Source organism: Propithecus coquereli, unplaced genomic scaffold (genome assembly GCF_000956105.1).
Source record: "Propithecus coquereli isolate 6110/MARCELLA unplaced genomic scaffold, Pcoq_1.0 Scaffold155, whole genome shotgun sequence".
NCBI lineage: Eukaryota > Metazoa > Chordata > Mammalia > Primates > Indriidae > Propithecus > Propithecus coquereli.
Window position 1 is genome coordinate 1640762 of NW_012139969.1, and position 23646 is coordinate 1664407.

At 58.8% G+C, this 23646-nt stretch overlaps 1 protein-coding gene across 1 annotated transcript in view; it reads right to left on the reverse strand.

The window, feature by feature from the left end:
* Positions 1 to 1657: 1657 nt before the first annotated feature.
* The window catches only part of LOXL1 (lysyl oxidase-like 1), a 24428-nt gene continuing 2439 nt past the window's right edge, over positions 1658 to 23646 (reverse strand). The window contains exons 2-7 of the mRNA XM_012640641.1: positions 10434 to 10542; positions 7206 to 7343; positions 6564 to 6720; positions 5966 to 6061; positions 4332 to 4447; positions 1658 to 1965 (exon numbers count right to left, since the gene is read on the reverse strand). Coding sequence (XP_012496095.1) covers positions 1959 to 1965; positions 4332 to 4447; positions 5966 to 6061; positions 6564 to 6720; positions 7206 to 7343; positions 10434 to 10542 — 623 coding nt within the window. The 3' untranslated portion in view covers positions 1658 to 1958. The remainder of the gene's footprint in view (positions 1966 to 4331; positions 4448 to 5965; positions 6062 to 6563; positions 6721 to 7205; positions 7344 to 10433; positions 10543 to 23646) is intronic.

Consider the following 23646-nt stretch of genomic DNA (forward strand, 5'->3'; position numbering starts at 1 on the left):
TGCCTTTTGGAAAAGCCAGCCCTACTCTCTCCTTCCACCTACCACTGTTTCGGGCCTGAGCCCCCCGAAGGTACAGATCTTCTCCGGAGAGAACTGCACACCCGGTTCCGGCCCCAGCCTAGGGCCTAGAGACATGAGTTCCGGCGCTGTGTCTGCCTCGCACTTGCCTGTGGCTTCATGCCGCAGTTTTCCCACCTAGGGATCGGGGACCTCTGACTCCACTTCACAGGTCCTCCTGACAGTCTGGAACTGGCGACCTTGCCTGGCCCTCCCCCGCTCACTCCTGGGGGCACGTGGAAGGGAGAGGGGCGGGCCTTTGATCAGGACAGCATCTCTGAGGCACAGGCGGGCAGGGCCGCAGCAGAATGGTGATCCTGGATGACAGGCTTGTGCCTTTGCTCCTGCTCAGTCCTCCCGGCCCAGCCCCAGCGGGAGAGTGGCAGGGCCATGGCCCCTACCCTGTGCCAGGAGAGAGTTAAACCCTGGAGGCGCTACAGCCGTGCCCCTCCACCTTGCTGCCCAGGCTGGTGAGTGGCCCCAGGGCTCCAGGGGGCTGGGGCCAGGACCCTTCTGGCAGCACAGCATGGCTCCAAGAGGCCCTCCCTCCCCCCCCCAACAGAAGACCTAGCTGCTGCCAGGGACTCTGAGGCAAGGACAGTATCAGAGCCACAAGTGGGGGATGCCTTCTCCTTGCAGGATCTCTGAGTACAAATGGGCTGGAAGGCCCGCAGTGATCTGGAGGGATGGGCGCCAACACCCTGCGGCTCACCCGGGTCTCCCCTGCAGCAGGAGGGCATTCCCGCTTTATTGACGGGAAAACCGAGACCCACAGGTGTAGCATGACTTGCCCAAAGTCACGCAGCCAGTGAGCAGGAGGACTGGCCCTGGAACCCAGAGCCTGGCTCTTGGACCAAGTCTCTTTCCCCTTCTCACTGGTGTTATCCCGTGGGGACGCAAGAGGGTGCAGAGGTGCCCTGAGGGCTGGTGGGAGGGGAAGGAAGGGGCCGGCACCCCACCTCTTCCTGACCCGGCCCAGTGTCCAGGACCTCTGGATGCCCCAGCAAGGCAGGAGGAGGGGCTAAACAGCCACGGGGCCTCCCTCCACCTCCCTCTCCCACCCCGTCAGCCTCCAGGCCCCCTCTTGCTCTTGCCCAACCCTGTCCCCTCTGCCAGGAATGCTCTTCTCCCCACCCTTCCTGGAAGGAGACCACCTCCGATGTGAAGGCTCCCAGCGGGCCCCAGGTTCTGTCTCGCTAGGTATGGCGTTCACCCCGTTCCCGTATGGTTGCGAGCTCCCTGGGAGCAGGGAGCGTGATGCTCCCGTGCGTGCCCCACACAGCACCCAGCACTCGGGGGACGCTGGTGGAGGCGGTGACTACTTGGGGGTGGGGTGTCCCAAGCGGTTCGTGGCGTGTGAGGCTACGGGCTAAGGAGGCCCTCGCGCTGTGGCATGCGGTCCTCTGCCCATGCGGTGGGCTTGGCCTCACGCCGAACCCCCCAGGGTTTCCACAGTGGGCTCCACACCCTGGAGGTCACCGTGGTGCTGATGGGTGGAGGCTGCCCCTTCCACATCTGAAGGGGACGGATGAAGCCCAGGGACATCCCCTGGGCCCAGCCTAGCTGTGGCCAGGCAGCAGGCCACGCGCAGAGCCACAGAGTAGAAAAACCTTGTTTTATTCAGCCCAGACCGGGGCAAACTTTCTCTGTGGTATGGCCAAAATATAAAAAATAAAAACAAACCAACAACCGACAAAACAATGTCGTAGAGAAAAGTTAAGTACAAAATGGGTCTGGCATCCGGAATCCCTGTGGTTTCGGTCCACGTTCGCTCCCTGAGGCCGGCAAGGACGGATGCCCCTGCCTGTGGGTTGGGGGCTGGGCCCCTTGGCAGGAGGCCCCGGGGAGGCAGGGCCTGCTTTGGAAGGGGAGAGATCGGCCGTCGATGCCTCTCGAGGAGGTCAGGATCTGGGGGCAGAGAGAGAGTGGGTCAATGGTGGCCACAAGGCAGGCCTCCTGCAGCCCCACGGCCCAGGTCCCCACGACCTCCACTTCCCTCAGGACTCTGGGCACAGGGGAAAGGGGCCAACTGTTCAGCCCAGCTTCAAAAGGAGGGTTTCCCGAACTCCCACCCACCCAGAGCACGGTCTCGCACGTCCCCCACCCATGCCCTAGTCCCAGGTTGTTTTCTAGGCCATTAGCAGAGCTGCTACTGCCTGGAAATACTTTCTTGTTTTTTCTAACTCAATACTTTTTTTTTAAGCCTTCTTTTTCCTTTTCAGAAACATGATGGAAACCCACAGGCGTCAGTCCCGTGGCCTTTCTGGGAACGCTCCATCCGGCTTCCTGTGCGCGCTGGGCCAGCCGCCTGCCTGCGGTCAGGGTCATGGAGACGCTCTAATAAGACCGGGGCCTTTCCAAGCACTTATGTAAAGAGCTCTGGGAAGGAAGGGCCCTGGCCCCTGCTGCTGCCCACAGGCCCAGGGGAGCCGGCAGGGAGGCAAGGGCTGCTCCTCCGCCCGCCCTGCTGAGGGCCCTCGGGCTGCTCACACAGCCGCCTGGGATGGGACGCTGCTTCCACCCCTTTGCCCGCAGCAGGCGGGGGTGGAGGGGGATGTGGGCTCCCTGCCCCCTGGGCCCCCAGCGGCCCCCCTGTTTCCTGAATGCCCCTGCCTGCCTTCCTCCTCTTCCTTCGTAGAATTGCCTCTGCTGCTTAGGCGACCCGAGTTCCCAATGGTGGCTGAGACGGGCCCTGAGGAGCAGAAGGGTGCCGGACCCCGAGGCACACGCAGAGCCGAACTGCCAGAGATGGCGCAGGAGCCAGTCACTTCCAACAACTCTGGGCCCTGGGTAATTCGGATCCAATTCTACTCGCGAGGAACTGAATCTCTGTGCTGAACCAGAGGCTGCTGTTCACATTTTTAATGCTCAGACTGCGGTGGCGGCGTGTTGTGGACGGTCAGGTTAGTGGTAGCAGAAGTGAGCCCTGACCCTGGCCACACACTGAGTCATGAACCTGGTCACACGCTGAGCCCGGACCCTGGTTATACTCTGAGCCCTGACCCTGGTCACACACTGAGCCCTGACCCTCGTCACACGCTGAGCCCAGACCCTGGTTATACTCTGAGCCCTGACCCTGGCCACACACTGAGCCCTTACCCTGGTCATACACTGAGCCCTGACCCTGGTCATACACTGAGCCCTGACCCTGGCCACACACTGAGCCCTGACCCTGGTTATACACTGAGCCCTGACCCTGGTCACACACTGAGCCCTGACCCTGGTTATACTCTGAGCCCTGACCCTAGTCATACACTGAATAATAACCCTGATCACATACTGAGCCCTGATCCTGGTTATACTGAGCCCTGACCCTCATCGCATGCTGAATCCTGACCCTAGCTATACATTGAGTCCCGACCCTAATCACACTCTGAGCCCTGACCCTGGTCTCAGGCTGAATCTCACACCTGCCATCCATTAACAAGCATACACGTTTGGGGAAAGACGCATCTCTGGACCCTGGGATCGCAACCACTCTTCCAGTTGATGGACAAAGCTTAAAGCTCTAGGACTACTTTCTTTTTTTTTTAATGGGAAAGAGTTGCTTTGATCTGATCAAACATTTTAAATTCACATGGAATGGGGTGGGGTTTCTTTGTGAGCTTGTAAGCAAGGGGTCCCTCTGCAAAGGATTTCATGTGGGGAATCGGGAGAGGGACTGAGGAGAGCAGGCCGGGACAGCAGCAGCTGAGGACCCGCCCAGCAGCCATGTGCGGAAGCCTGGCCCGGGATTTTATTAACTTCCTCTACGACGGGGACCCAGGGACTGGTGACGGCTCACTCATTCCAGCCAGAATCACCTCTGATCTGGGACTGTCTAATCCGATCCACTTGATGAGGACACTAATGATCACACTGGGTGCTGCTGTGTGCTGGGTTCTTAAACACGCAGACATCAGGCCTATAAATCCTCACCCAAGCCTGTGTGGGAAGTACCCATTTGATAGTTGAGAAAAGTAGCTCAGAGAGGTGAGGTGAATCACCCAATGTCACAGAGCAAGGAAGCCACAGAACTAGGATTGCAGAGCCCATGCGCTCGCACCGCACTCTGTCTTCTCCTGGTTTCCACTTGGGAAATCTTCGGGAACCACGTGATCGGGCCGCAGATCAACGCCCTTGAGCACTCAGCATAGGGCTGGCACGGACAGGGCTCTTCCTGCTGGGCCCAGCCACAGCTGTGTTTGGCCATCAGAGCAACCCAAAGTGCAGGTATCTTAGGTATCTCAGCCAAGAAAGGGGCGAGGGCAGGAAGGGTGGTGAGCAGCACTTACTGAACAATTTTGCAGTTTGTTGTAGAAACGTAGCGACCTGTGTAGTGAATGTTGCATCTCACCACGTTGTTGGTGAAGTCGGACTCCAGAACAATGTACTTCGGGTTCACGTGCACCTGCGGAGGAGGGAGCCCAGAGGGAGGGGTCTGGTCAGGGAGACCGCACTTCACCGGGTCACCAGCGCAGAAGGTGGCCAGGCAGACAGACAGGCACACACGGAGGTGACGGAGGGAGGGAGACGGGAAGATGGAGAAAGACGACGTGAGGCCAAGAGCCATGGAGACACAGACACTGCTAGAGAGACATGGACAGGAGAGAAGAGGCAGCAGGTGATTCAGGACAACACCGTCCAATCCCGTTTATCAGAAGATCACGAGCTTCTCCAGAGCCGGAGCCTGCGCCCGGCAGGCCCTGCATGGGGCGTTCGGGGTCAGGGAGGTCGGGTCCCGCCTCGGGTAAGGCAGGAATAAGGGGCCGAGCGGGACTCGATGCCCGGCCTCCCTGACTCTGAGGCTCACAGCTGCTCACGAGCATCCCTGTCCAGGTGACCCGTCAAGGACCTGAGGCCAGACGACAGCCCCTGCTCTGGAGCCCGAGCTGCTGGCATTCACCGAGGTGACGGTCCGTAACCTGTGCGTTCTGCCTGGAAAGGAGCTGTTGGGACGCAACACTTAAAAAAGCTGGATCAGCTGGGGAAGGGGCCAGCATTCTTTGCGAAACGTTCAAGAACAGATGCGACGATGCTACTTTCTAATCCTAGCGCACTGCTTATGTGGTCTGCGCGCCCAGGGCCGAGAACTCAGAGGGGCCTTCCCACGTGTTCGATGAGTCGATGCGTGAGGGAGGGGAAAGAGCACACTGCACCAGACAGCCCCGGGCCCCGGGTGAGGCCAGCAGTTGCACGCACAGAGCCTGCGAGGAACCGCTCTGGCGGCTGTGTTCTGAACGCCCCTCTCCACGAGCTGTCCTCCCTTTACTCAACTTCCGCGCAGGGTGGGCCTGCGCAAACTGCAGCATGACCCCCCTCACTGTACCTGCATGAAGGAGGCTGAGGCTTGGCTCCCCAGGTGAGGCCATGACGGTGTGGCCTGCACGGATGTACCGAGCTGGGCTGTGCTGTTACACGCTTTTCTACCTGTCCCCCATCAAGGGAGGGGGCGAAGGAGTGAGCGTACACTGGGTGGGAGGGGTTCAGGCTAGAAGGGACTCTTGGTCACAGGAGCCCTGGGCTTTGCAGGGGGCCCCCGTGAGGAGCTGAGGTCTCTCCATCTCTCTCCCAGATGGCAGAGTCTGCCCCGCCTACAGATGGGGGCTGGGCCATGGGGCTCTCCACGTCCTCCTTGCTCTCCGGTCCTCTGTCACTTAGGGAAAATGGTGGCACCACCTCCTCTAGCATCACCATAGCTGGGCTGAATGTTCCTTGGGGTCTTTGTGGAAAGAGAGGCTATGTCCTCCTCAGACCCGAACCTTCAGATGGGAAGTGAAAACCTCGAGTGCTGCCCCAGTGGCTGCCTCAGCTTGGCCACTGGGGAGAAGGGAACACGCCCAGAGGCCGGAGCTTCTTTGCAGAAGCAGGGGACATGGAGCATGAACGTCAGTGAGGTTGGAGGGCGTGCCCGGACCGGGAGGCTCACCTTGAGGACGTAGTTTCCAGGCTGCACGTCTGTTATGTCAATCCACTGGCAGTCGATGTCTGCGTTGTAGGTGTCGTAGCAGCCCGGGCTCAGGCCCTGGGAAAGGGACAGGTGGAGAGGGTGGGGTGCTGCCCACCCTCAGCTGCTCAGGGTGGGTCTGCCCCTTCCTAAGGCCACTGGACCAGAGAGAAGACAGAGAGATGTAATAGCCAGGTGGGAGGGATGAAATGAGGGCAGGCGGATGCCGGGGAGAGAAAGACGGAGAATGGATAAAAAGAGACAGACTGGACAGACGGACAGTCTGTGGACGTTGGTTGGACACACAGGCGAATGGGACATCACGCTATCCAGACCTGCTGCAATGTTCCCTTCTCTCCATGAGCAGACACCCCTAGAAGGGGTGCAGGAAGGGGGCTGGGAAGGGAGGGGACAGTCCCTACAGGGCCCTGTGGTGGCCTGAGGACTGGTGAGAAGACCTTTGTTTTGCCAAGAGCTGAGTGGCCATAAGCTTTGGCACGAGCCCGCCTTGGCTGGCACCATTCTCTGCCTCCCCCAGCCCCGGCCTCTGGTGCCCCGAACCCTGCCTCTCCAGACCCACCTGCGTGTGAGAGGTGCATGCATAGCGCTTGAGGTTGCCGAAGTCACAGGTGCTGTCCTCCAGGCAGAAGCTGGCCTTGTGGCCCTCGGCCACCTTCTTGCCCGTGGCTGCATCCAGTAGGTCATAGTGGCTGAACTCGTCCATGCTGTGGTAATGTCTGGGGGCAGAGGAGAGGAGGAGGAGGAAGAGGGCCTGGTGTCCCCTGGGCCTCTCACCCTGTCCCTGTCCTGGGATGGGCCCAGGTAACCCTGCTGTGACACAGTCTCCTGACTGGTCTGGGCTCTCCTGCCCCCTGAGCCCCACAGCGTGGCAGCTCTGGTGCTCCCCACCTAGCCAGGTCACCCAAGGAGAGCACCGCCTTAGGACTCCTCGCTTCCTTTTTGGGCTCCCACCTGTACTGGCCTCCCTTGGGCAATACCCTGTGTTCTAGACATTTCCATCCCTCATCAAAACCAATCCTTCTATGTCCTCTTCTCCAGCCCAGCCTTGGCTAAAGTTACTCTGAGAAACTCCTGGTCCGGCGCTGGATCCTTGGCAGATACCACCTCCCCAGGGCCCTCCGGCCGGCATCTGCGTCTCCAGAGCGCCAATGGGGGATGGGGGCTTTGGCACCAGGCCCCTGGCCGAACCCCCCCCACTCACTGGTGGCAGCTGTGCCACTCCCAGGTGTGCCGTGGCCGGTGGGGGAGGAAGTCCGCCGAGCCCTGGTTCTTCACGCGCTGGGGGAAGCGCAGCAGCACCCGCACGTCGTAGTCGGTGGCTTCGGGGGCGTAGGCTGTGCTGTGGGGACAGGAGGGGAGACTGGAGTGGGGCTGGGGTCCGGTGACACCAGAACACAGCACGGGCCACATCAGCTCCCACCCCCAGCCCTGGCTATTGGTCCTCCGGCACCCCCTTGCCCCGAAGGTCCTCTCATCTGCCCCACCCTGCGGGGTGGCAGGGGCTCAGGCCCCTCCCTCTCTCCTGGCCCCATGAGTGCCTGGCTGTCTCCTCCTTCCTGGCCTCCACCATGTGGCTGGTGCTGCCAACAGGGTCTTTCTAAAGTAGCATCAGGCCTGGCAATGGTCCTCGGAAAGTCCCCGATGCCTGCAGGTGACACAGACCCCGGGGGCAGGGATATAGAAAAACCTCTGGAGGGCAATTTAAAAATAGCCCTGTCCAGGGATTCTGATAAGTCTTCCCCACCCTAGACAGGGCCCTGCCTGTTGACAAAGCATGCCACGTCTCAGGCGCGGGCCTGAGAAAGGAGCCTTGCGCTCCTTTGGTCAGAGCCTCTGTATGTTCCTGGTCCCATCTGCCCTTCTGACCCCTACCCACCACACACCTGGGTTCCTGCGTCAAAGTCTATTTCCCAAACATATGGAACTCTTTCCCTCATCCATGCTTTCGCCCATGCTGTTTGCTTGGCCTAGAATTCTAAACCTCGTCCAGCCTCCTAGGCCCAACCCAAGTCCCCTCCTCCAGGAAGTCTGCTCTGATTGCCTCACTTAGGGAGCTCCTGATGCCTGTGAGCTCTATGGCACTGCCCGCAGCACAGCCTGTTACCACCTGCACCCTGCACTGGGTTGGGTGTGACCAGGCCACCTCTCGCTGACTGCATGGCTTCAGGGGCTGGCAACCCGCCTTTTTCCATTCAGGGAGCATGGTCCGTGTGCACTGCTTGCTCGCAGTTCACTCTGACCACACATTCCCAACTGAGGCAGGCCTTGCGAGAAGAGAAGAGCAGACGGAGGAGTGAGGGACAGCAGTGAGGGGAGACACGCAGACACACACACGTGCTCATACAGAGGCGGTCATGTACAACACACACACACACACACACACACACACACACACACAGGCTGTAGGAGCAGGGCGGCTGGCTGGAGGCTCCTCCCCTCTTTAGCTGACCGCTGACAGCTGCCCTGGCTGGCCTCAGGGATACTTCCCTTGAGCTCATTAAAGTCTGAGTCCCAAGGCCAGAGGCGAGCGGCGGCCAGTCATGGGGATTAGCGCTCTCTCTGAGAGTATGTCTGGACAACAGGCAGCTCAGACTCCTGTCTGCCAGGACGTAAGGCCCCCAGCCTTGTCTGGGGGAGGCTTGGAATCTGTCTGTGTCTGGGTTGAAACAAAACATCCTCCTTCCCTCTGTTCAGTTAAATCCTGCCTTTCTGTTCGGCTCCACACACCGTGGGAAACCATCAGGGTCCAGATCCTAGGTCCAGCTTGGCCACAGCTGGCGGCAAGACTTGGAGCAAGTCCCTTCCCTTCTCTGGGTTCCGCCTGCGTGGGGACTGGCACCGGCCTGCTGGCCATACTCAAGTAATCCCGGAGGGCCCTCCCGATCCAGGGCTCCAGTTAGGTCTGCACTCCTGTGCCCAGGCCCTCTGATGCCTCAGCCCTTGCCCACCTCTCCCTCCTCTGATCTCGCACAGCTCTGGCCTGTGAACCACTCATTCAGGCTCTCGTCCCACTCCTGTGCCTGGTTCTGTCGCTGGGGCCCAGGTGAGGGCCACTTTCTCCAGCTGGCCAGGAGCTCCACCGGCACAGAGGCCAGGGCCGCCTCCTCGTCCCGTCTGGGGGCTCGGGTCTGGGAACCGGGGATGCTCCACGGAGATGTAGTGATAGTTTGGCTTTTACTAAAACGCTTCAAAACTGGACAGGCTGTCAATGAAGCTGTAAGTTCCCCACCACTGGTGGAGTCACAGCAGGGACACTGTGCTCTCTTCCTGTGGGCGACGGGGTCGAGGTTAGACCCGCACGCGCAGGCAGCTGCGGGGTACTCAACGTGACCAGGGCCAGTTCCCGCGCCCGTGTCCTGCCAGCCTGCGAGGAGGTTAGGAGCCTGCGCCAGAATGTAAATCAACGAGCCAGAATGTAAATCAACGACGGCACTAATCACCCTGCTCGGTCCAGCTGACGCCTGTTGTTTTAAAAGCAAGCCGTTCCCAGAGAAGGAAGCAGCGAGCTGAGTTACATCCGGGGCAAGCTCCTTGTCTTGTCACAGACTGGTAACAGTCAGGGGTCAGCTTCTCTGCGTGGCAGCGAACCATTAGAACCATTACCAATAGGAGCTCTAGAAATGAGAAAATGCTGACATTCCGAACGCAGCAAAAAGTAAAAGTAAATAGTGAGTTCCAATGTCAAAAAAGGCAAGTAATTAAGAAAAATGAGTGCTTTCAACATAGAGGGATACAAACAAAGAAGCAATGTGATCTTTTAGCACCGGGACGTGTCCCCAACGCACACCTATGTGAGCAGAGCAGCAACTGCTAATAAACGCAGAAGCAAGCTCTGCAGGAGGCGGGAGCACCGCGAATAGCGAGTCGGCTGTGCCCACCTTCTGGGTGCACATAAACTGGCCTCCTTTCCCTCTCTCCAGTGCCACATGGAGCGGAGCCTCTTTGTCACCGGGCCCACTGTGACCAGGCAGAGACAGCCTGGGGCAGCCAAAGCCACTGCTGTCCTCTGTGGACACGGCTCTGCAGCCCGGCCTCTCTCTCGCAGGCCTGCCTACCCTCTGGGACTTCCCTGTCCTCGTGTGAGCACTCCTGGGCTCCCCACGAGGGACCTGCTCACCAGGCGGCCCAGATCTGAGAAGTCTGAGCTCCTTTCATCGCTCTTCAGTTGCCTTCGGGGCTCGTGTGAGGATGAAATGCCGCAGAGGCAGAGCCCTTGCACAGGGCTGCGCAGCACACAGAAGTGCCGAGTGCCTGCTCCTCCCGCCCCCCCTGACTGCGTAAGGGCAGGCGAGCCTCGCAGAGGAAGAGGTCAGGGCCCTGAGAGACCCGGGCACGTGGCCAGGGTCACCTGCCTGGCTGGCAGGAGCACTGGTGCTGGGCAACTCCCAGGGACTGTCCCGACTTCTCTACTTCATCCTCAGCCCCTTACCTGGCCAGACACTTCTCCTCCGCGGCGCAGCGCAGGGAGTACAGGTGGGCTCTCTGCACGTAAGTGGATGCTTGCACGTAGTTGGGGTCCGGGACCAAGTCAGGGAGACCTGGAGTGGGCAGTGGGAGAGAGCAGGGTGGGGGGAAGAGCATGACATGGAGAGGGTCAGGCTGGCCACTGCTCATGCCCAGAGACCGCTCCCTACCCAAACACCCCCCACCCTTCTCCTTGGCGTTGGGTCCCGGGCTCGGGTGTGGGGTCAGGGAAGTCAGGCAGCAGGAGCTCGCCTCTGGAGCTCCATGGTGGGGGTGAGCTTGGACATGAGCAAGATCTGGGAGACGGGGTGGAATTTAGAGCCAGAGAGCCGGAAAGGGTGTTCTTGGCAGGGGGAACGGCATGAACAAAGGCCTGAAGGCAGGACCGAGTGAACCAAGTAATTTCCTGACAGACACTCCCTCTGTGTCCTTATTCCCCGGGCTTCTGGACACCAGCCCCTAGACACCCTCTGCTCCTCTCACCCCTGCAGCCAGCGCTCTGCGTGAACCACCAAGACAGCCCTGGGCTTCTGGCCCGAAGTGGGCCCCAGAAGCCTCGTGGGCAGACCCAGGTGGATGCTGGCTGGCAGGAGTCAGGGAGGGCAGGAAGGGATGGGCTAGAAGGAAAACACTTCCCCAGAGTGGGCTGCTGACTAGGCAGGATTCGCAGCCTGGGCGCCCCGCCCGACCTGCTCATGATTCCTCTCCTCCTGGCACAGCCCCTCCGCCCCCCATCACCTGCCACCACTTCCTGCCATCGGCCCCCCAGACCTGACCACAACCTCCCCATCTGCAACCTCTGGCCTCCAACCTGAGGGAGGCCCTGGCTCCATCCCTTGCAGGCCCAGGGGAAGTCTGGGGCCTGCTCCAGCCCTGTGATCACTTGTTCCCCAGGAGATGCCAGAGCCCGAGTCTGTCCACCCTGCTCTGCCCCCTCCGCCTTCCCCACAGGGCACGCACTAGTTCAACTAAGAGTTCCTAGGAATAAGCAGAAACGAAACTCGGGGTCTAGGCCCCAACCTGCGTCGGAATAAAGGAGGAGTGATCTTAACGTTGGGAGTGCGGGGCATGGGAGGGCTGGGAGTGGGCAAGGGGATGCCAGGGCCCTGGGCCCTATCCCAGCTCAGCTGCCAACTTAAAGGGAGTGGGCCTGGGGTCTCTAAGCCCCTCTCCTCTCCCCTCAGGGAGGTAAATGATGGAATGAGGCCGTGAGCTCCTCTTAGTGTCTTTCAAGCCGTCTGCTCCTGGACAAGTGGGGAAGGATGACAGCAAGCAAGAGGGCTTGAGTCTTGCTGCCAAGACCCCCCCATCAGCTTTTAGGTCCACGAAACGAGGCAGAGGAGGGGAAATCTGGCTCCTAGGCTTTGACAGAGGTGTCGGCCTGTACCCCCAACACACACCCCCCGGGCTCCCGGGCCTAGCCCTGCTCTCCGGGGCCTAGGCTCATGGGGGAGCCTGGTCCAGGCAGCCAGGGTGACCTCACCTACTGGGAATGAAGCAGCAGCTTGGGGGACGAGGGTGGGTGAGGATGAGGTGGCTCCTGGCTGGTGGGGGACTTCTTGGCCAGCCTAAGCCCTATTACTCAAGCCTCCAGGAATGTTTGCAGCCATTTCCCAGGGGACCCTTGGCCCTCAAACCCAGCTGGGGGCTGGTTCTCACCCTCTGGTCCCCGGAAGCCTGGGGGCTGGGGGATGAGGATGAGAGGAATGGTCCGCCAAGAGCCTCTCCCTCAGCAGCGTGCAGGGGTGGAGCAGCCGGCCCTGAGGCCTCGCGGGACCCAGCATTTGGCACCAGACAGCCTGCCGCCCCCACCCCAGGCCCAGTTTCAACAAATACTGCACAGATGGCTCCACAAAGCTTTTCTGGCCCGATCCTTCCTCTTAGGCCATTTCATGAGCTGGCTGTGCAATCCAGGGAAGCTGGAAGAGCCAGCTGAGTAAGAGGCCAGGTGGGGCCAGTGAGCGCCGATGTTGTTCCTGGCCTCCGATTGAGCCTTGACCATGGTAACAGACTGAGCCCCAACCCTGGCCACATACTGAGCCCCGACCCTGGTCACACACTGAAATCTGACCCTGGCCACACACTGAGCCCCGACCCTGGTCACGCATTGAGCCCTGACCCTGGCCACACACTGAGATTGACCTTAGTCACACACTGAGCCCCGACCCTGGTCACACACTGAGCCCGGACCCTGGCCACACACTGAGATTGCCCCGACCCTGGTCACGCATTGAGCCCTGACCCTGGCCACACACTGAGATTGACCTTAGTCACACACTGAGCCCCGACCCTGGTCACACACTGAGCCCGGACCCTGGCCACACACTGAGATTGACCTTAGTCACACACTGAGCCCTGCCCTAGGTGACCATCTTCTCCCTCTTCCTGTTGAGGAATCTCAGCTCAGGCAGGCGCCTCTTGTGCCAGGACGTCTTCCCTGAGTGGCAACGACATCTCGGGCCTCACATACTTCTATCTCACTCCCTGTCTGTACTGATCTGCAATTAAGTTTCATCGAATCTACTGGTGTCACCTCCCCTCCGGACTGTGCTGAGGGCAGGCCCGGGTCCCACTTGAGCCTCAGCAGGGCATCCACGGTGCTCAGGAACGTGTGCTTTGGGGACGACTGACGGGCCCGAGTCCCCTCGGCCTGTGCCAGGCGGGCTTCTTTAACGCTCAGCAGCTCAGTATGTGACTGTCAAATCATCCAGTGTGCTCTGCACCCTCCTCCAAGACACCAGGGTACACGGCGCCTTTGCAAATGCTGGATGAGACTGAGGCTCAGAGAGGGCAAGGGGTTTGTCCATGGTCACACAGTGGGTCAGGGCAGCCCCAGGAGGAGATGCTGGCTCCTGACCTCCTCCCAGGACTCGTCTTGTCATTCTTTTTATAAAAGTAAACTTTTTGAGTTGTTTTAGGTATAATCTATACATAGTCGCATGCACAGATTTCAGGTGTGCAGTTTGGTAAGTTCTAACAAATGTATAAGGCCATGTAACCACCACCATGGTCAGGCTACGGACTGTTTCCGTCACCCCCTGCCCCTTCCCAGTAACCCCAGCCCCTCATCCACCCCGGGCAACCACCGATCTGCTTTTCCATCACCAGAGATTAGTTATGCCTTTTCGATGGGATCACTCTCAACATTATTTTATAGTTTTCTTTGTTCCATGTCTCAGGCCATCACTGGGGCCTTCTGCGCCCCTCCCGATGGCCCTCCCCTCCCTGCCAGGCTGTGCTCCCCCCATACCCTCCTTGTCCCGGGAGGCAGCGGCTCGGGGAAGCTACTGGAAAGGAGCAGCCTCCGGAGTTCAGGCCAGTACCCCCCTCAGCCTCAGGATACCCTGCCGAGGTCCCAAGGAACAGCAGGCCCCCTCCTGGGGCTGGTATGTTTCTTCAGGAAGGAACAATGCCTCCTTCTCCGGGCTGCTCTCCCAGGGGACATTCCGTCAGCAGCCAGGCTTGCGGGCTTGGGATCCCAACCCCCTTGCAGGGCTGGAGGTAGGGGCTGTGTGATGTTGGAAGGGGCAGGAGGAAGGCTTGCCCTCCAGGCAGGGTGGTCAATGTTGGGTACAGGCCAGTGACGACCAGACAGTGTGATCAGGGCCCCACCCCAAGAAGTGAGCATTTTAAAGAAACATCCTGGAGAAAGGGCCTTTCTGCCTACTCCAAACGCAGGAGGAGCCATCAGTCATGGAGATATAATTCTGAGGAGGGCTGGGATCTCTGTTTCCAGCATATATGGAGTCATCAAACTGGAGACTCTAAAAAGTGGGTTCCAATGAGAACTTTCCCCAGAGACTCCCGTTTTTACAAAGGCAGAGAACTGAATTAATCCTAATTTTCAGTTCAGAGCAAACTAACCATGATCATTGGTCTATGCAAGGCCCGTTTCTTGTCTTATCAAATTTTTTTTTTATTTCAGCATATTATGGGGGTACAGATGTTTAGGTTACATATGTTGCCCTTGCCCCCCCTTCCCCTCTTATCAAATTTTTTTTACCTTCATCTTAACCCCGACCCTCAGACATGTTCGTGACCGTCTGTGCTGTCTGCATAGAATCTGCGGTGCCCTGGAAGTGGGTACGCATTTTTAAAGTATGGATCTCATTCTGTTTCCCAATTTTGTAGTCAGTGTAAACCTTTCAGATCTATCCAGCTCCTGGCCTGCCTTGCTCACCAGGATTCCACAGCGTGCATCCGCCATGTCGCACCTGGCCAGCCTCCTGTGTAGACTCCCAGGTCACCTCCGACTCCCCGCTCCACAAACGTGCTCCAGTGGACAGACTGCACAAGCCCCTCCCGGACCTGGCGAGGCTTGCGTCCAGCTCCCGGCTCACCTCCCGCCTTGTGCAGCCCCCACAAGCCCCCAGTACTGCTGGTGGGGGGTGGGGTGAGGGGTCTGACCACCACTTGGGCCGAGGGTCTTGCTCAGACTACCCAGGGAGGCCCTGGTCACCACCAGAGTCCTGCCTCCTGCTCCCAAGAGGGAGACAGGAGCCTGGGTTCTTACCCTACTCCGTCATAGACCTTCTGTGTGGCCCTGGGCGGACTGCGCCCCTCTTTGGGCTTTATAGCCTCCATTTGTCCTCTTCCAGTTGTCCTCCACCCCCCTCGAGGCCTAGAGCCCTGTGCTGGCCCCCGCGGGTGCTCTTCCCCAGAAGATGCTGACCTTAGGGATTCATGGCAGGGACACCGAGTCAGAGGGCAGCAAAGACCCTTGGGACGGCCAAAGCCAGGCTGCTCAGCTGGGGAGGGGCTGGCGTGAGTGAATCGGGTCCTGAGGCCATTCCACAGGCAGCCAGCCACTGGTCTGGGGGAGCTGTACAGCTGTGGCGGGCCCCTCAGACCCTCCAGGGCAGCGAGGGCACAGAGCCGAGTGGAAAGACGTGTTCTGCGTCCCTGCTGTGCCCTGGAGCTTCCTCTGCGGGGGCCCCAGGACCTCAGCAGGGAGAACCCGTCACACTGACTCTTGGGGCCAGTGTGCTCAAGACGGACTCACCCTTTCTCGTGCTCTAGGCTGGGTCTGGAGACGCTGACAGCTCCCGTGCCAGCCCCTGGGAACCCAAGGACAACGACCGTGTGCCCCTTCCCCGGCTGGATCCAGCTGGGGCCTTCTCAGGGATAAGACTTCAGAGGTGAGTTTACCACCCTGTCCAACCTCCCCATGCCCCTTTCTGAGGCTCAGTTTCCCCATCTGCACGATGGGGGAGACGACTAACTGCCCTTGAGCACAGGTTGGATGGCTTGGTAAACACTTGGGGATTAAAATACTTTTTGGGAGCTATTTAGTCCATTCTCCAATCTTGGCCAAGAGCCCGAGACCTCTCACAACCTCACAGATGATACTTTAGCAGGCAGGAAATTCTCCCACCGTCTGATCTAAATCCTTCCTGCTTCATTAGGAATCTGTTCCTGCCTGCCCAGCGGTTCCTGGAGGCTGCCCAGCGCCAGGGGCCCTGTGGCTACATTCCTACCGCTTGCCCACACCTCACCTGTTCCCTCTTGGCTTCCCTTTTCCTGTGGGTTCAATAAACCTCATCTCTGAACCCTCCCCTCCCCAGGCCCGCTGCTCGCGAGGAGCAGATGATGGAAAGTGGAATGCGAAAGAGCCCTAATCTCTTGAGCCCCGCGCTGGAGGGTAAACAAAGTCCAGCAGGAACCGCTCAGTCGGTTGTGAAATATGTGCTGAGTGGGGTTTGGCCAGCGCAGCCGGACTCCGGAGGAGCCCCTCGGTGGGGGAGCAGCGGAAAGCGCCACCGACCAGGGCCTGGAATAACCATGCGGGGAGCGCCTCCGGGGGCGGGGAAGCTGGCCGCTGGCATCCCACGAAATGGTCATCCGATAATCAGGACACTGAATTGTCAGCGCAGGTGTGCTGGTGCCACACCTGCTGGTGAGAGCAGGCAGGCCAGGTGGCTGCACAGTCTGCTCTGCCCCATCGTGAAGGGGCAATTCCAGCCCACCAAATGAGCTATGCCGGCCATAAAGCCAGGGCCAGAATCTTCAGTGGCTCCCAACTGCCCACAGACGCATGCCCAGAAGTCTCGGGGGGAGGGGGGACCTAAGGCCTTCTGTGATCTGGCTTTAACCTGGCCTCTAGAACCCTTAACCCTAAGGACCCACAGGCAGGTCCCTAGCAGCAGACCCTGACCTTTTTCTGCCCCAAGCCTCTGACCCCACGGTGCCCTTGTCCGGGAGTTTCCTGCTATACATCACCGCCGCCCCCCACCTCACGCACAGAGCCCAACTCTGCTCATGCAGGGCCACACAGCCTTTGTGCCCCGAAGCCTACCTTGTCAGCCCTGACCACCCTCCACCGCCCCTGGCACCCTCTTAGAGCATTCACCTGCTCCCCCACCCCCACTGGGAGAGACAGCCCAGTGGCAGCGACGCCTCCCTCTGGGCAGAAGGGGATCTGCACGTGTGCTCGGTGAGCTGGCTGCCCAGGAGGCAGGATGGGCAGAGCGGGAGGTGGCCGTGTTTACCCTCCGGGGAGGTCAGCTCCCTTCTCAGGCAAGCCCAGGCTGCCTCTGCACACCTCCTGCACGTTTCTTCCCCGTGTAAACACAGCCCCTGCCCCCAAAGCCCACCCAACCTCCGCAGGCCCAGCCTGGTGCTCCCCACCCGCCTCCGGAAGCCTCCCCTGATGCTTCGGTTGCCTCAGGGGTTCCCTTCCTGCCCCCTCAGACCCCGCACAATGACCTGAAATTTTTATCTTTCTTACAAAGCCTGTTCTGCCCACAGCCTTCTCACCTCAGCTCACAGAACTGCCCCTTCCAGTGGCATGGCCACAAGCCACTGCATTGTCCCTGACCCCTCTCTCACCCCACATCCACCAGGAATCCCAGCAGCTCTGCCTCCGGAATATACCCCAAATCAGTTTCCTCCGCTTCTCCCGCTCAGCCTGGGGCTCTGCGGCAGCCTCTTCTCTGTCTCTCTCCTGACTCCCCACTGTCCACCCCTGGCACAGCAGCCAGGGCCCTGTTCGAATGTCACTGCTCAGCTCAAAACCTGCAGTGGCTCCCTAGTGCACAGAGAGGATCAGCCCAGTTCCTCACGGTGGCCCCCAAGGCCCTCCACAGTCAACCGTTACCTCTCCGACCTGCCTCCTGTTATGCCCCCATTCCGCACTGCTCCGTTCTAACCACACTGGAATATACGTGAAAACCCCAGGGAAATCCTGCCTCAGGGCCTTTGCACTGGCTGCTTCCCCTGTCTGGAACCCTCTCTTCCTGCAGAGAGCTGCACAGCCCACTCATATGCCTCTTGCAAATCTCTGCTCAAATAAATGTCACCTTCGTAAGGCCTGCCCTGACCACCTCTGCACCCTGCCCCTCCCGGACCCGCCACATCTTCTTACCTATCTCTATTGATTCCACAGCACTTACCACCTCCTATTATTTACCTATTTATTATGTTTATATATGAAAGTATAAGATCCACAAGGGCAAGGATTTTGTCTTTCTTTTCACTACTGAATACCCAGCTCTAGAACAGTGTAGCGCACAGTCAGGCACTCAATAACTATTTGTTGAGTGAACGTATATCCCGTGGGACGGTGTGTGCTCTCCCTACCAGGTGAAGTGTCATCCTTGCCTGCACCCAGCTGCTGGCCCAGGTCTCACAGGTGCACGGCAGGTGCTGGGAGCTGGATGAGACGGAGGGGCTTGGGCCACTCTGCATCCCGGTTGCTGGTTTCTCGCTGCCAGGCTGAGACCTTGGTGAGGCAGGGATGGGTCTGGGGCGCCCCTGAATCCCCCATGCCCAGCTCAGGGCCCGGCACCCATATGCCCTTGGCAAGCGTGTGCATGAACGTCCGGTTTTGGGGTGCCCATCAGCAAGGGGTAGAGGGCTCCAGGCCCAACCCCCCCCCCACCCGTGGTCCTGAGTTCAGACAAAGAGGCCCTCTTGGTCCAGCTGCCTGTGGCGAGGAGGTACTTAGGCCAGGGCAGGGGACATGGCCGAGGCCCTGACTGCTCCCCCGCAGGAATGCCGGGCACAGCAATTGGAAGCAGGTGTGGGCTGCCTGGGCCGACCATCCGCTCCCTCCCTGCTCCCTTCCTCTCCTGCCCGTTCCAGCCACTGCCCTCGGGACTTTTCCATGTGTTCTTGGCTTGGAAAGGAAGTAGGGCGGACTCAGACTGGAGCTACTGGGGAGGGGTGCCCCTTCTGAGAGCAGAGGACACTGTGAGACGGGAACCCCTGGGGTTAGGAGACGGGGAGGAGAGGTGACAAAAGGCCAGAATGCCCAGGCCAAGTCCAGCAGTAGCCTGGCACCAGTAATGGCACTAATGGCTCCCCCCTGCCCTGCTACTATCCCTAGTGACTGTGGGGCCTGCCAACTTCAGGCAAAAATCCAAATTTTATTTTTTTCAGGGGGAGAAACAATGAAGACTGAGAAGGTGACACAAACTATAACATACCCTTCCCTGAGGGGCAGAACAGGTTGAGGCCGGGGCTGCTTAATGGAGGGGACAGGCAGCCTGGGTCCAGCTTGGCCACTCATTAAGCTCGAGGCCTTGGGCGAGTTATTTGATTTCTCTGAGCCTCAGTTTCCTCATCTGTACAGTGGACGTAATTCTTTCTCGCAAGTTTGTTAGGGGGATTAAATGAGAAAAAGAAAGGACAAAAATAAAAGAAAATGCTTGGCATGGTGTCCATTCAGTAAGTATCAGCCATTCTTCTTCTTATTTAAAACAGGAGCTGTGTCTTCCTGCAGGGACAGTCCAGCCTGAGACCAGGAGAGAGAGGAAGTGCCTTGCGAGGGAGCGATAAGAGAGGAGACAGGAAGCCTGCCTGGGATGGGCCGCTCAGGACAGCACTTGCTTGTTCAGGCACTAAGGACTCCACATGGACAAACAGGGAGGCAGGAGGACCCAGGCCCCTCTACAGCTCTCTCAGCCTGAAGACTCAATTTTTTCCCGAAGGATCGGGGAAGGAAGAAGGGATGCTGATCTGTGCTTCTGGCTCCAGGGCAAGTCACTTTACCTCTCAGGGCCTTGGTTTCCTCATCTGCAAAATGGGGACAGCAACGGTACCTACCTCCTAGGGCTGTGAGGATTAAGCGGCTCTAACTGTAAAGCTCCAAGAACAGTGTCCGGCGCTCAGTAAGCACTATATGAGCGCTTGTTAGGTAAACGTTGCGAGTCTGGAGTGAGAATGACAGGGCTTTACCCTGCGCCACACTGGGGAGGGACTCTGCTCCCAGAGTCTTTCACACCCACTGTCCCGTCTCACTCTGTCACAGACAGTGCCCAGAATACAGAAGACAGTCAAATACCTGTTGAACGAGTGAATAACCAAATGAATGCGTGAATGAATGCGGTGTACAGGATAAGCGAACGTATTTTTAAAAATAACACACAGTTGTTAAGAACTCAGGACAGGGAGTCACACAGACTCAAACCCTATTTTCATCACTAAAAGTCAACAAGTGAGCCTGTCACCTTATCTATGAAAGGGGACAAATAATAGTACCTGGCTCGGACCTGGGAATTAAAGGCGATGATGCGCAAAGTGCCCGGTAAATGCAAGCATGATTCTCCGCCGCACGCAGGTGGGGGAGCTGAGGCACAGCCGGCAGAGGGCCCACGCCTGTGCCCCGCACGCCCAGCTCGCAGGTTGAGTGTGGCATCCTCTGGGTCATCTCAGTTTCAATTCTGGCTCAGGTGCACCCTGCTGTGCCACCTCCCTAGGCCTCAGTTTTCTCATCTGTACCAGGGAAATCATAATCTCCCCCTCACTAGGAGGCTGTGAGGAACGATGAAATCGCACGTTGAAGCCACTAAGCTCAGCAGGTGCTTGTCAGCAAATGGCCAAGTTGGTACTATTATCCCTGCCTTAGGGTTCTAGCTCTGGAAGCGCGTTGGGTGGAGGCCTGCTTTGGTCCTTCCCTGCATCTACTCCAAGCCCTGCAGAGGAAGGCAGGTGACCTGCAGGAGCAGGCAGCTTGGGGGGCAGGCCCAGGTCAGCTCACGGCCCAGGCAGCAGGGGTGGTAGTGGGAGCCAGGGCTGCTCTCGGGGACTGAGAGTCCCAGTCTGGACTCTTGGGAGCAGGAGGCTGTACAGAGAGGGGGGAACCTCAGAAACACCCTCGGGCGTGTGCAGGGAGATGTAGCATCTAGGCCCAGGAGCAGAGTGCCGTAGGGGCTGTGGAGGCCTGAGAGAGGAAGGAGGAAAGGAGAGGAAGGAGGTACCTCTGGCTCTGGGATGCTAGACTGAGATGTACAGATTTTGTCCTGAAGGCCCTGGGGAGACACAGGATCTTCTTGAGCAGGGAGTAACCTGGTCAGCACTGTAAGGGTTTATCTGCCCCACACGTAGGATGGACGGGAGAGAGAGAGACTGAGAGCAGGAGACCAGGGAGGAGGCAGCTGCTGTTCCCTCCTGGCCTCTAATTGGCCATGTGAGGACTGGAATAGAGGACACATGCCAGGCAAGGCTGGCACAGCCATCGAGATGCCCGGGGAGGATGCCCAGGGCAGCCTGTCCCATGTTCCTTTCACAGAGCTGCCAAAGCCAGTGAGTCAGGCCGGAGATGGAAGGGGAGGCCCTGGCAGAGGAGCTTTGGCCTTCTGGGCCAGGGGTCATCTGCTTAGTTGGCACTAAGACCCCCAGCTCAGAGAAGCTGAGGCTACAGGAGGCAAGAGCTGGGGCAGGGATGCCAGAAGAGCCTGGTGGTGGTACAGGGAGAGGTCACATCGAGGGAGCTGGCATGGCACAGGGCACACAGCCAGGCCTGCGAAGCAACCGGCCGCCCTCCAGGCCTCTCTTGGAGCATTTGCTGTGAGCATTTGCATCAGGCAAAGTATGTGACCCTCTCTGGACTTCTGTTTCATCCTCTTATCCCTTCCAGTTACATGTTTTAGAGTCGGAGACGATGGAACTGCAGGAAGCCTCGGGCAGTCCCAGCGCCCGGGGTGGGAAGGCAGAGGGTGCACGCTCCCCAGGAAGAAATCAGGCTCAGGACAGGCACTTGGAAACCACCCACCCATGGAGGGATGTGGGCGGTGCTCACATGTGTTTGGTGTTGTGAGGACACATCCACGCCCACACACATGTGCAGGCTGCCAGCGCCCGCCTCAGACCCCTGGGTGTGTGGCCAGGAGGAATGAAGTCAGTCTCGGAGAATCTGTCTTGGGCTCCCAAACCAGGCCTGGGGGTCTGATCTCAAGTACAAGGCTTGGCCTTCCCTGGGCTGGGATTTTCCATGGTCCCGGCCTAGCAGGGTGGGGAGGGAGGTACCAATGATGGGAGAGACTACTGCTCCCTCTTTGGCCTCTTCATAAGCCCCAAACGGGCCTGCACCCCCACACACACTCCCACCCCACGCCCTCAATGATTAGGGCGCCTGGTGGGTGCTGACGACCATCCCCTGCAGCAGTGCTTGGAGACCTCCTTCTCTGGAAGTCCTCCTGAACCCCAACCCCTGACTGAGGAGCCTCGTCTGGGCTCCCAAAGCCCCTGGCCCCGCCAATGCTTGCCTAATCCCAGCACTGAGAAGCACCCCTGCTACATTTCTCCCAGGTCAGGGCCTGGATTGGATGCATGTCAGCACACTCAGCTTGGCAACTAGGATACTGCCTTTCAGGAAGAAATATCTTTGACCCAAAATGAACTGTGGGGCCCAGGGGCAGGGGCCAGAAGCCCTGCTAAGCACCCAGCACCCCTCACTCCAGACATGGCCCTGCCCTACCCCATACCCTCTGAACCAACTGGCTTCCTTAAGAACTAATAGGGCAAAGAGGGGCCCTAGAAAACTCACTCGCTTGGAGCCCAGACGCCGAGTCCCAGGCCTGGGTCTGCCAGCGTTGTGGCATTTGAGGCCTCGGTTTTCTCCTCTGCCCAGAGGTGGGGCCCTTCTGCCTGAGCCTCATGCTGAGGTCTTGCATTCTAAGAAATGCTGCCGCAAAAGTTTAGCACCCTGTAAGCAAAATTCCTCTCCTCCAAGGGGCTCTAGGAGCAGCTGCTGCACGGCTGTAATGCGCCCTGCTGCAGGCGCGCTTGGTGCACATTCCAGGTGAGGACCAGACGGGTGGACGCACCCTTCCCCACATCACAGAAGGACTGTCATCTGATTCAGCCTGAGCTCCTGCTGCTTCTCAAAGTGGGATTCATCACCCACTTAAGGGCTGCACCTTGGTGTGAGAAGTGGGTGCTACCAGTGGGCAATCTTCTCCCCAGTCCTAGGCTCCAGCAGTCCCCAAGGAGACAGGAGCCACCACAGCAGCAGCCCCCTCACCCGAGGTCAGCTTGGCTGGAGACAAGGCATCGTCCCCAGGCTGAGGAGCAGGGGCTGCGGCTGTAGCGCCTGCACCCTTGGTCCCCGCAGGGGCTTGCCCTCACCTCGTGGGCCTGGCATAGCAACCTCGGCGGGATCGTGGATACAGGGAACTGACTCCGGCCTGAGAGAGGTAGGTGAGGGTGGACTGAATAAGCATCAGGGACTGAGCGGAAAACCTTGACCAAAAGCTGACTGCCCCTGAGGGAGAAAAGCAGGAAGGGGGATTCTAGGACAGAGGAGGAGGGGCCAGACCCACCAGCAGGCCCTTGCCACGGTAGCTCCATCTGCTAACGGCATATGTGGGCGCTGCCCCTCCACTGCGTCCTCACGTGCAGATGGCTTGGGCCGTCCCAAGACTGGGTCTATCTTCACTCCCTGAGAGCCAGAGAGAGACTTGTCCAAGCTGCCTGCTGGGACCCTCCCTCAGGGCCAGGACCAGGGTGAGGGGAGTGAGGCAGTGAGGCACTGGCCCAGAGTGCCAAATTTAAGGGGGCTCCAAAAACCTCAGTAGTCAAGATAATATTTAATGCAATATTTTTAAAACTAAAATTAATGCCAAAAAAATCTGTGAGCAACAAGATAGCCAAATTTCAAATAAAGACAGGATCTATATTGATGATTTTTCAGTTTGCCTCAGCTCCAGTATGGCTTGGTACAGCACGGTTACTGATTCTATTTAAAATCTGAATATTTTGGCCGAGCGTGGTGGCTCACATCTGTAGTCCCAGCTACTCAGGAGGCTGAGGCAGGAGGATCGCTTGAGCCCAGGAGTTTGAGGTTGCAGTGAGCTTGATCGTGCCTCTGCACTCCAGCCTGGGTGGGTGACAGAGCAAGACCCTGTCACTAAAAAAAACAATAATAAAATACAATAAAATTTGAACATTTTTCTCAT